This window comes from Zootoca vivipara, chromosome 6 (genome assembly GCF_965207765.1).
Source record: "Zootoca vivipara chromosome 6, rZooViv2.hap1.1, whole genome shotgun sequence".
NCBI classification, from domain to species: domain Eukaryota; kingdom Metazoa; phylum Chordata; class Lepidosauria; order Squamata; family Lacertidae; genus Zootoca; species Zootoca vivipara.
In genome coordinates, this window is record NC_142589.1 from 6,484,869 (window position 1) to 6,497,212 (window position 12,344).

Genomic DNA, 12,344 nt, shown 5'->3' on the forward strand with positions numbered 1-12,344 from the left:
ATTTCACAACACTAGAGTGAAAAGAGTGAAATTTTAAAAAACCCTGTACAGGCAGCGTGTCAGCCTTAGACACCTTCTCACTTGAATCTAAGTAGCAAACTAAAATCTCTTCCCAATTCCTTCTTCTCCGGGGATATACCTGTGTATTTTGGGGGTGGGGGTGGGGGTGCCATCCCTGTTTTAGCCTGTTATTAACTACTGGATTTAAGCCTCTGCTATGGACTGCAAGGCTTACTCAGATATTTGATCAATGCATTCACATCATACCAAGAGTTCAAGACTCTCCGAAGTCCTGCCCCACATATTATCATGCCAATGGGGTGACCTAAGTAGGGGCAATATGGTAAACCAAAAAAAAAAAAAACACTGAAAACCTCAGATGGTGGAATGCAATATTTCTCATATGGTAGTTTTATTTTTATTCTTTAAAGGGGCCCCTGACCATCAGGTCCAGTCGTGTCCGACTCTGGGGTTGCGGTGCTCATCTCGCTCTATAGGCCGAGGGAGCCGGCGTTTGTCTGCAGACAGCTTCCGGGTCATGTGGCCAGCATGACAAAGCTGCTCCTGGCGAACCAGAGCAGCTCACGGAAACGCCGTTTACCTTCCCGCTGGAGCGGTCCCTATTTATCTACTTGCACTTTTTGATGTGCTTTCGAACTGCTAGGTGGGCAGGAGCTGGGACCGAGCAACGGGAGCTCACCCCGTTGCAGGGATTCGAACCGCTGACCTTCTGATCAGCAAGCCCTAGACTCTGTGGTTTAACCCACAGCGCCACCTGGTAATCCTCAAATGGAGCTTGTGTGATTACTGATATGAGCCAATAGATTTCCTTGATACAGTACCTATCAAGGGCAAATCACGTTTCTATGGTGCAGCCTATTTTAAGTCCTGTAGAAATGCAACATCTCCACAACAGACATGTTGCCAGGAGGAAGGAGGTCTGGATCCTCTGATGAAAAGGAGTAACCGCTTCATTGCACAAAGGAAGCGTTGCCTGGAGAGGGTCCTGAACCTGGCCCAGTAGGGTAGCACACAGATGCTGCCAACGAGACTCTTTTTCTCATCGAAGCACAATTGTTCAAGTGCTTTTGGGCTTTGCTTAGAGCTACAGGTAATTTCTCGAGCCTGAATGGCAAAACTGCAAAAAGCCACCTATGGGGGGGGGGGTCTGAGCAGAAGGAGGGCAACGAGGAGTTAATGGGAGGATTTGGGGGGTTGGAAGCAAGAAGGAAGGAAGGTTGGGTACCATTAACAGAGAAACCCATTAGAAAGACCAAAAGGAAAAGAATCAGGAGAGCGCAATAGAGAGGCAAATCTAATATCAACTAGGGAAAAATAAATAGAGATTAGGGTGAACAAATTAGCTTTAATGGGCTCGGCACTAATACAAGAATAACGACAGAATTGCGAATGCCTCTGAGGGGAGATGGAATACGAGGCCAGAGCAATCATGCAGGGGGCAATAACAATTATGGAGGAAGGAAGGAAGGAAAGAAGGTAAAAAAGAAAGAAAGAGAGAGAGAGAGAGAGAGAGAGAGAGAGAGAGAGAGAGAGAGAGAGAGAGAGAGAGAGAGAGAAACTGTTTCCAAATGCTTTAGATTTTTTGAAAGGTGGGTTTTCAGCTTATTAATATGTCTCCCACTTCATAATATCTTGGTCTTGGAAGATATTGGTGTGGAAGCAATGCAGTCCAAAGGGCAGTCTATAGACCCCAACTCTCTTCTTGAAAACTGAAAGGATTTGCCAATGCCGCTTGTGAAATTATTTATCTATCTGAAATGTTACCCTAAATCATGGACCCAGGGAAGTGCAATGGGGTCTGGGAGCGCATCCAGCACAACGAAATAAATCCAGAGGTAGAGCCTCCCCAATAACACTCAGAAAAGGGCAAGCAAAACAATGAAGGGGGTGGAGCGATTCACCTATGAGAAAGGTTGCAGCATTTGGGACTTTTTAGTTCAGAGAAAAGGTCAGTAAGCTAGTAGGTGACATGGCTGAAGTTTATAAAATGTACCGGTGCTCATTTACACAGCACATAGTTAAACTATGGAATTTCCCCCCAGAAAATCCCCCAGTGATGGCCACCAACTTGGACAGCTTCAAAAGAGAATTAGACAAATTCATGGAGGAGAGGGCTGTCAATGACTACCAGTGGCCCCCAAGTCAGAGGCAGAATTGCCTCTGAATACCCGTTTCTGGAAGCTGCAGAAAGGGAGAGTCCTGGTTGTAGGTTACCCCACAGACATATGGTTGGCCACAATGAGAGCAGGATGACTGGCCTGATCCAGCAAGGGTCTTCCTATGTTCTTAATAAATGACTGCCCAGCCTCTCCATGGAGAGAGAGTCCATCACTACCCCTCTTGGTTAATTGGTGTCAGGATCAAACCGCACTTGTTAGCAAGAGGTTTCTCCTAATGTTCAAACAAAATCTAACCTCCTGTACTCCTGTAATCTCTACTCCTGCCCTCTGGAGCAGCAGAGGAAGCCTTTGCCTTCTTCCATCCCAAACACCTTAAGATTAACCCCTTTTCAGCCCATGGGTCATATTCCTGCAGGGGCAACCATACCAGTGATGGGGTGGGACTTAGAGGCAAAACTGAGCAGGGTCACTTATACAGTAGGCTACGTGCCAGTCATGCAAAAACAGAGCTTTCTGCACCCACCAAAGGGTCTGGTGACTTCTGTTTCAGTGCATGCACACGAAAGCTCATACCTATGACAAACTTAGTTGGTCTCTAAGGTGCTACTGGAAGGAATTTTTTTAATTTTTTGTTCGACTACGTCAGACCAACACGGCTACCTACCTGTAACTTGCACCCACAAACTCCTCCATCCAGACAAGCAAAAGTGCTCTGCCACTTCCCTCCAGCCAAGACTTAGGATAGCTTTGTTTGCTGTGAGTACCAAACCAAAATTTTCCTTTACCCTTACAATCAGCAGCCTTACCTGGCTCTCTCTCTGCACACCACTGCAATATATCTACTGTTCTCCAACAACAAAGAGGTCTGGAGAGGCACATTTGACCCCTAGGTCTAAGGCATTGGTTGGCAAACTAAGGCCCAGGGGCCGGATCCAGCCCATTTGCCTTCTGGATCCGGCCTGCAGACGGTCTGGGAATCACCACGTGGATCTGCGTGGATCTGATTCTGATCATTCGGGCTATGCCATTTTCCTCCCCCCCACACACACCACAGCGGCGCCTCCTCCCTCCCTCCTCCTGGCTTCTCCCTGCCCTGCCTAGAGGAGGAAGGGGGCTGGGCTTTGTTGGTGCCAGCCCCTCTCCGGAGCCCTTTCACTCGCCGCTCACTGTCCCTCCGCCAGCCCCTGCCACTTGCAAGACGCACCTGAGCGTCTCTCTCTCTCTCTCTCTCTCTCTCTCTCTCTCTCTCTCTCTCTCTGCCACCATTTAAAGCAGCCCCTCTCCAGAGCCCTTTTTCATGCCGCTCATCGTCCCTCATTCATCCCCCCCCCCAAAAAAAATATAGCCTGGCCCCCCACAAGGTCTGAGGGATAGTGGACTGGCCCCCTGCTGAAAAAATTTGCAAGGTTTCTGACCCCTCCTCAGTCTTCTCTTCCCTTCTCCAGGCTAAACATATAGTATAGTGGTGCCCGCCCTGTGGAAAGCCCTCCCATCAGATGTCAAGGAAATAAACAACTATCTGACTTTTTTGTTGTTGTTTAGTCGTTTAGTCGTGTCCGACTCTTCGTGACCCCATGGACCATAGCACGCCAGGCACTCCTGTCTTCCACTGCCTCCCGCAGTTTGGTCAAACTCATGTTCGTAGCTTCGAGAACACTGTCCAACCATCTCGTCCTCTGCCGTCCCCTTCTCCTAGTGCCCTCCATCTTTCCCAACATCAAGGTCTTTTCCAAGGATTCTTCTCTTCTCATGAGGTGGCCAAAGTATTGGAGCCTCAGCTTCACGATCTGTCCTTCCAGTGAGCGCTCAGGGCTGATTTCCTTCAGAATGGATAGGTTTGATCTTCTTGCAGTCCATGGGACTCTCAAGAGTCTCCTCCAGCACCATAATTCAAAAGCATCAATTCTTCGGCGATCAGCCTTCTTTATGGTCCAGCACTCACATTCCATACATCACTACTGGGAAAACCATAGCTTTAACTATACGGACCTTTGTAGCAAGGTGATGTCTCTGCTTTTTAAGATGCTGTCTAGGTTTGTCATTGCTTTTATTATTAATTAATAATAATAATTTATTATTATTATTACTACTACTACTACTGCTACTATTATACAAAGCCTTAAATAATTATTCACAGGACTTGTTTTTTGTGAGAGGGATGTTCAGCCAAAATCAGAAATGCACGGCTGCTAGATAGTCACAGACCTATGATGTCATAGGTCCCAGGGAGATCCCTGAAGATCCCAGGCCCCAGGGAGATTAGACTGGCCTCAACCAGAGCCAGGGCCTTTTCGGCTGTGGCCCTGGCCTGGTGGAACGCTCTCTCACAAGAGACCAGGGCACTGCAGGATTTGACATATTTCCTCAGGGCCTGCAAGACAGAGCTGTTCCACCAGGCCTTTGGTCTGGGTTCAGCCTGATTCTTTTCTTTCTGTATAAGAACAAGCATTAAAGAGGCCTCCTAGCCCGCTCACAGGTCCTTATAAGACCAGTGGTAACAGTTGGCCCTGGAGAATATTAACTGCTCTCAATTTTACCCGTGGACTGCCATCTGTTCAGATTTTAATTTGCTCTGAACTAACTTTAAGTTGTATTTTAATTAATTGATCGCCTGTTTTTATGTTCTTTGTATACTGTGTTAGTTTTATGATGTTAGCTGCCCTGAACCCGGCTCTAGCTGGGGGTACAAATAAAATTATTATTATTATTATTTCCTCTAAACTTGTGTGGAAGGAAGGGGAATAGAAACAAAATCTTTACTTCTTCCTGCCACCGCACACACTTTTTCTTACCCGCAATGGGATAGGATGTCTGTAAACTCTCGTCCAGAGAGCACACTCCAGTTTGGACTATAACTTTTAAGGATTATTGCCTGTCTGATTTGCATCACTGATTTTCACCATTGTATCTCTTGAATCCTGCCAAGACTTTTGATGTGAGTAAATCTAACAATTTATTTACTTAAACAGTGGGAGAGTGATTTATTTGTTAAGAGGGAAACATAAACCAGGGAGAATGTAATCCAAGTCTGCCTAAAGCATCCTTGAATATCAAAGCTATTTTAGAAGCCTGTGCAACCTTATCCTAATAGCTTATAGAGATAAGCTAACTCTGCTGGAATTGGTATTTGTGTTCTCACACAAGCAGTGCATTTTTTAAAGGAAAAAGTGCCAGTACTCACCAACAAGCAGGAGGAGGGGCCAGCACATGGGGGAGGGGTGTGGCCTGATGCCAAGGCAGGGCAGTGAGGGTGGGTTAGCTGACTGACACTCCCTTGCCCGTCTGCCTACTGAGGTGCTGCTGCCCAGGTGAAGAGGCCTTCACTGCCTGGCTTTGGGAAGGAGGCAGCAGGAGTCCAGGATCCTTCCAGAGCATCGCGCCTCCTTCCCTAAGCTGGGCAAACGCTTCCCAGGCTTTGAAGACACTCAAACTCAGGACACAAGAAGGGAGAAACGTGCTAAGAGGAAGGCACGCTTGGCAAACCCTCACCGTGACCAACTCCCGCTCGGAAACCAATGTCCCCACTGTGGAAGGGCGTGTGGATCCAGAATTGGCCTCCACAGTCACCTACGGACTCATTGTTAAAACTGTGTTCATGGAAGACAATCTTACTCTGCTACGAGTGATCACCAAAGAAGAAGAAGACATGACATGGAAACTGAGGGCCCTTCCAGAGGCTGGTATTTTACTGTAGTAGATATTTTCTGCAACATGTTTTTGACACAAGAATGGTGCATTAGTGGTGCACTTATTCCGTGTTATTAGTTGGTCTCGGGGGAAGCTGACCCAACAGGGCAAAGGAGAACAGATAACGCAGAATCACTCCAGGTGTTGCCATGGTCCCAATTGCCGTCTGGCCAGGCAGTCAGCGTAGCCAATAAAATGACGGTGGGAGCTGCGGTTCAGCAACAATTCAGGGTTGTTTCACCTACTTTCTCAATTCATAGAATCATAGAATTGCAGGGTTGGAAAGGACCGTGAGGACCGCATCCGCTTCAGCACCATGGATGGGGCTGCAAAAAGCACAAAGGCTGCGGCGCTTTGGGTACAAGTAGGAGAACCGCACCTCCCACCCCCGCCTGAAGAATTATATTTGTGGATGCTCTTGAAAATAGCAGCAAGTAGGGACTCGAGGAGGGGTCTTGCACTTGGTGGGGTCTGAGCATCTACAGGATGAACACAACAGAATTGTGTGGGCTTTGTTGTTCCCTCCTCCCCTCCCATTTTTTTTAATGCTTCTCTTCACCGCGTTAGCACCCCCGGGGTACGTGATTTCCCCTGATTGCTCGTTGCACTAGCCTAGCCCAGCAGAACTGTAAAAAGTTAACTTTCAAAGCAGCGCCTGCGGTATCCCTGGGCTGGAGTGGCAGGGGATAATAATAATAATAAATTTTATTTATACCCCGCCCTCCCCAGCCCAGGCCGGGCTCAGAGCGGCTAATACCAAATATAAAACAACTAGTTAAAATACAATTCAACAACAAGACTAAATACATTAAAAATAAATTAAAATTAAAAATGCAGCCTCATAAAAAAGGATGGGGAGAGTCACGACCTTACAGGTTTTCAGCCAGCCCCTGCACACCTGCACTTGGAAGGGAGGGCTGCCGTTTCCTCCTAATCAAATAGCTAATTGCAGTGTTAATTAATTTCTTCCTGGAATGAGGTTTCTTAAGTCAGCGAGCCAACTGAGAAGGATGCGGGCATGAAATGGCTCCCAAACGGGAAATGCGCAGCAAAACCCTCAGGCCCGGAGGGGCATCCCCGCTGCTTCCCGCCCCCGCCCCCGGACAACAAGGGCTCCCCGGGTGCCTCAACTGCGCTCCCGCAGCCAGGTTGTGCAGCTGTCGGACTCTTGCAATCGGCTTCCATCTAGACGCAAAACTGCATGAAGGACATTCAAAGGCTCGTCTGGAAGCGCCCAGCCCCTCGCAGCGCTAGGCAGGAATTTGGCCTCGCCGGCCTCTCAAGCTGCGAGCTGGAGGTCCGGGAGATCTTTCTCCCCGCCTTCGTCCTAGCATGTTACTTTCTCTGCTCTAACACCGCGCGAAATGCAGCAAATTTCGCGGGATCTCAGAAGATCCGGAATAACAGCAGAGAGGGAAAGAAGTTTGACCAAGCCGGGTCGCTTCTCACTTGGTTTTTTCTCCTCGACGTGACGGATTTCCGGATCAGATCATAAGATGTGGCACAATAATTGATCATAAGACGTGGCACATGCACACCATCTGAATGGCAGTGCGTGCCCATCGCTACGGCGACCCCCTCAAATATTTTATTGGGAGGGAGAAGGGACCTCAGCCCCTAGGAGCTGGTTCTTGTGGCACCTGTCCTCCACCCCGTTCCCCGCCATGCTGGCTACAACAAGCAAGCCATTTCCATGGAGCAGCAGTCGGGGGCAAACAGCTGGCGAGAGAAGAGCAACCAGCTCCTTGCCGAGATGCGCAAACTGCCGGAGCCGCAAAACCGGGGATTTCGCCTGGAGAAGACTGGGCACCGCAGGGAAAGTAGGAGTGGCCTCGTTAGCCTGCACAGCCAAAGGCCAACAGCCCGGCCCTGTTGCCCTCTGGCCTGGAAACCAGCGGGTCATCCTGCACGTGTGTACCGTACCCGACTCCCAGGAGCTGCGAGGTGGTCTTACGCGCCCTCCGCAGTATCTCCCCGTGGAGCTCCGGGTTCCGTTCTCTGTTCCTTCGAACACAGTAGCCGCGTCTGTTGCTTTTTGACAAGCTTCGCTCACATTCCCTCTTCGCCAGTCGTTTTTAAAAATAAAATTAAATAAATAAATAAATAAATAAATAAATAAAGGCAGTGGATCTGGCGCCACGAACTTCCGAGGGCCTTTTCTCCCTCCTTATTCCCACATGGGATGGAATCAAGAAGTGTTCGACTCAGTCTTAAAAGTCAGAAAAGCAAATTCGCTCCAGCGCGCCGGTCATCACCAAACAGGAGTGCCAAACTTGGACCCTCGACGGTCGGTGCCTGGGACCATGGGTGCCCTGGCACCGAAATCTGTGGGTGCCCGGTCCCCTCAGGGGGAATTTTGTGGCTGCTCGAGCACCCAGGGCCCCAGGGAGTTGGCACCTATGTCACCAAAGGTTCCGGAAAAGCCGAATCTTGTCAGAACCCGAAATGCGGCAGACAGGAGCCCGAAGGTGGTCGCTGTCGAGGCAAGAGGGGGACGCACCCCCCCCCATGTTATCGATTTTGTCATTGAACCATTTTGGGTGCAGAGCTTGCCTCAGAGGAAGATGGAAACACCACACCGGGCACCTTTTCATTCAAGCTGCTTGCGAGCCCCGTGAGAGAAACACGACGAGACGAATCCAAAATAAAAGGGTTGCGCCTCGCTCCCAGTCCCACCATCGCCTTCCCGCCCCTTGGACATGGGAGCGGCCGAGCCCGAGCCAAAGAACAGAGTCCCGGGGAGTCGGGGACGGATCCGTCTCATCTGCAAGGGGGTTGCCGGGTTCTTGAAGAGATGTTGGGGTTGTCCGGATGCCCCAGCGAGAATCCTGTACAAATGCCCCGTTTGCGCCTGGGACAGAAGGAGCGCTTGGGAATGTAGGCTATGCATGGCGAAGAAATGCGCATAAGAACTCCTGCAATATACCGACAGTCTTCAGAGGCGCCCCAAGACTTCGACGTGGGCAGCGGGGACCATTCAGATGATCTTGTTATTTATTTATTTATTTGATCGATTGATTCTACTTTCGCTGTGGCCAAGCTAGCTCTGCAAAAGAGCTCCGCCTGCGCGTTTCCTTCATGCAGAAATATTCCGAGTTGGACGAGATCGTTTGGGTCATGCCGGAGAGGGCCGTCGAGGGCCACGATGGCTCGGCTCTGCGGCTATAATTGGAGGCAGCAAAGCTTCTGAATGCCAGCTGCTATAAACCGCAGCAAGGGAGAGGGCGCTTGTGGTCGAATCCTGCCGGCGGGTTTCTCCACAGGCACCTGCTCGGCCTCTGCAAGAACACGATGCTGGACTCGGTCAGTGGGCCTCTGAGTCTGGCCGGATCCAGAATGCAGGCTCTACATAAGCTTTTAAGTCTCCAAGAAAACGGCCGCTGAAATTGTGAGACGAAATTGTGGAGATGGAAGCGGACGCCTCGAGGGCCCTCCTTGTTTGCGGGAAAGGAAAAAAAGGAAGCCCTGAAAAGAAAAGGGAAGTGGGGAGGGGGCGATGGTCGACGAGAAGGTAGGCCTGGGACTGCTTAACCGACGTGGCGGGCCGGAGGAGGTAGCGTCCCTCCGGTGGGGTGGCACTGGAGGCCCCGGAGCTCCGCACACCAGGGGACGACTGTCGCTGCCAGCCGCCGCCGGTCTCCCTGCTTCTCCCACGGGAGGGAGGGGGCCTCGGCCCGCCCCGAAGCCTCTCGGGGCGAAGCGGGACTTGCTTCGGATTCGAAAGAGGCACCGGCGAGCGTGCGAACAGGAGGACGTGGCCCGAGGCAGCCGAGTGGATGGGATTCGGAACCCCCCGCTATCCAGTGTGGAAGGGCTGCTGGCGGGCAGGACGTCCTCGGCGGCGGCAGGAGACCTGACCCAGGGGATCAGACGCGCCTCAGTCCGAAGAGGCCGACACGTGGCAGCGGCTGGACTCCTTTGCACCTGCTTTTTCTTAAACGTAATGTTTGGCCCAGCATTCACAAGACTGCAGTATGAACTACTTTAAGGGAAAAAGTCTGTTGCTCAGCAGGCAACGGACACTGAATTAGCTGGGCGACCCAATGCTACAGTGAATTCCCATATTGTGGCAACCCTGAGAGTTTTTGCAGCGCCGGGAAAGAAGGGAAATTTTGACATCTAAAAGCCTAAATGGTTGCACAACTGGTGGGGAACAACAAACAACAACAGCATACTAATAAATTAATAATAATAATAATAATAATAATATTGGCGAACCATGCAGCAGAAGCAGCGATACCCCACACCCAAATTTCACGCTAATGGGAACTGAACTGAACTTCCCCTTCTCTTTCCAACCTGCCGCTGGCCATTCTCCGGCGCTCTGCCTCCTGAGAAATCTCACGATTGTTCTCTTAAGTTTACCCCAGAAGAAGAAAATGCAAATAATACGGAAATTGACGACCTGCATGGGCGTAGCCAGGATTTATGTTGGGGTGGGCAGGCTTCATGTTAGGGGGCAGAACCTCACTTAGTTAAGTATATTTATTGATTTACTAGATTTAGGGGGGCAGCTCCCCTCCTGCCCCACCAATGCCTACGCCCATGGGCACCTGCCTCTCCGTTAAGGGAGCCCAGTTGAATATTAGCTCAGGATGAAACGAAAATACTGCGTTGGCCCCACTCGGTTAGCCAGGGAGCCACAGACCTGACTTTCAGCCGGCAAAGGCCTCGGGGTGGCTTTTCTGCCTCCAACCCCGCAAATGTCTGGACAACTTGGAAAAGGAGCCCCGCGCTGGGCAGGTGGGCGGGCTGTGACTCTCCCCGCGCGCTCAGAGGTGTGTGCGGGGCGCAGCAGACCCCGCTGATCCCGATCCACGTCTCCCGCACGTCGAAACTTTGCTAGGGTGAGAAGAAGGAGGTGAGCTTCCTGTAGCAGCCCAGCTCCCTCTTCGCCCCGGGGCTCAGCCCCACATGGAATGAAGAAGCGGCTGCTTTGGGCAACAGCTTCACCCTCAAAAAACAGGGGATCTGGAGGTTGTTACGTGAGAGTTTGAACGGCAGGCGAGCACTTCACTCCAAGCTTGTGTGTTTTGTGGGGCGGGGGCTGGAGGAGGCTTTCTCCGGTGCCCCTGGGTGGGGCGAGTCGGTCAGGAGCGACCCCTTCTCCGGCCACAGAGGACGCCTTTGCCTCCCTCCGCAAGCGGACCAAGGCCGGCGCAGAGGCGGATTCTTGCGCCCCGCTTGGCTAGGCGGGTGAGAGCCCAGCGACTCGCTCGGGCTGCTCGCCATGGGGCTCAGCCCGCCGGCCCGCCGGCCCCCCTCGGGTGGGCCCTCCCCGCAAGCCTGGCTCGCCGCGGCAGGAGGTCGCCCGGGCGGGCTGGCCTTGGGCGCGCGCAACTTCCGCGCAGGCGGGCCGGGAAAGCCCTGCCTTCCCGTCCGCGGCATGCCTTCCCGGACCTCCTTCCCCAACGCGCGTGGGGCGAGGGGGCTGGGGGGGTGGTGGAAGAGACCGGCAGGCCGAAGCCGGCAGCCCAGATGGAGGGAGCAGCGGCAGTTGGGGCGCCAGTTGGGAGTGGAAGGCACGCAGCCGGGGGAGAGGCTCTTCTCTCATCCGAAGTACAGGTTGGAAGTAGGCGAGTGACTCCCCCACTCCCTCCCACCCTGGTTCCTGCCCCACCGCCACGGAAACGCTTACCTGAGCGGATGGAGTTATGGGGCATGGCTTGGCCGGCTCGTCTGGGGGCTGGCGAGAGGCCGCCGAGTCCTTTTCCTGGAGGGATCCGAAGCCCTGCTCTTGCTGCTGGGGGAGAGAAAGCGAGAGCGGCCTGAGGAAAGGTGGGGGCCGCCCCAGCAAAACCGGCAGAGGGCACTTTTCGGGGCACCTGCTGGCCCTGACTTGGACGCGCCTGTTTCAGTGAGCCGACCTCAGAAGCACCCAAGGCGAGGAGGGCCGAGGGTTCTTGGAAGGGGCCCCGTACCCATTTCTCGACGACCCTAGGATTTGCGAAGGTTCCCGGGAAGCTGCGTGGTCCTGGCACCTCTCCACCCCACCCCCGCGCAGGTCTCCTGCCTCTGGCGCCCCAGGAGGACCCTTTACCTGGTCGCCTCTGCCGGCCAGCCAGAGAAAGGAGCTACTGGTCCTGGGCGGCTTCTCCGGCCGTTTTGTCCCCAGGAAAAGAGGCATGCCAAGCTGGTTTTATCCACACAGCCCCCTCGCAGCTCTGCCTCAGCAAGCGAAGAGGCGCTGGATTGGCTGCCTGGGGTTTTGGAGGGGGAGAGAAAGCAGGGGGGTCATGGCTGAGTGCTTTTAAGAGTTAAAAAGAACTGCTCAGGAGCTGTTGTGAAAGAAACCAGGCAGGAGGGGAGGAAAGCAAAGCAAGGCCTGGCCTGGCCTGGCCTGGCGGGGAGATCTCCCTCCTGGGTCCACATCACCTGCCCTGGACTGCTAGGCCCAGCTGTAGCCCCCACTGATTGACAGCCCACCTCAGGCTGGGGCAGCAGGGAGTGCCTGTTATGGTGGAACGCCTACTTGTGCCCTTGCATAATATAGAGAGCCACCTCACTCAGTATTGC

At 52.5% G+C, this 12,344-nt stretch overlaps 1 protein-coding gene across 12 annotated transcripts in view; it reads right to left on the reverse strand.

Annotated features, from left to right (window-relative positions):
- The window catches only part of PAX8 (paired box 8), a 34,444-nt gene extending 22,437 nt beyond the window's left edge, over window positions 1-12,007 (reverse strand). For 6 of the 12 annotated variants that reach the window (XM_035119014.3, XM_088670886.1, XM_088670883.1 and 3 more), the window contains exons 1-2: window positions 11,869-12,007; window positions 11,467-11,571 (exon numbers count right to left, since the gene is read on the reverse strand). In XM_035119014.3, coding sequence (XP_034974905.3) covers window positions 11,467-11,491 — 25 coding nt within the window. In that variant the 5' untranslated portion in view covers window positions 11,492-11,571; window positions 11,869-12,007. Of the gene's footprint in view, window positions 1-11,466; window positions 11,814-11,868 lie in introns of those variants that run through there. The other 6 variants (XM_088670885.1, XM_088670887.1, XM_088670884.1 and 3 more) reach the window with 2 other exon arrangements.
- Window positions 12,008-12,344: the final 337 nt, after the last annotated feature.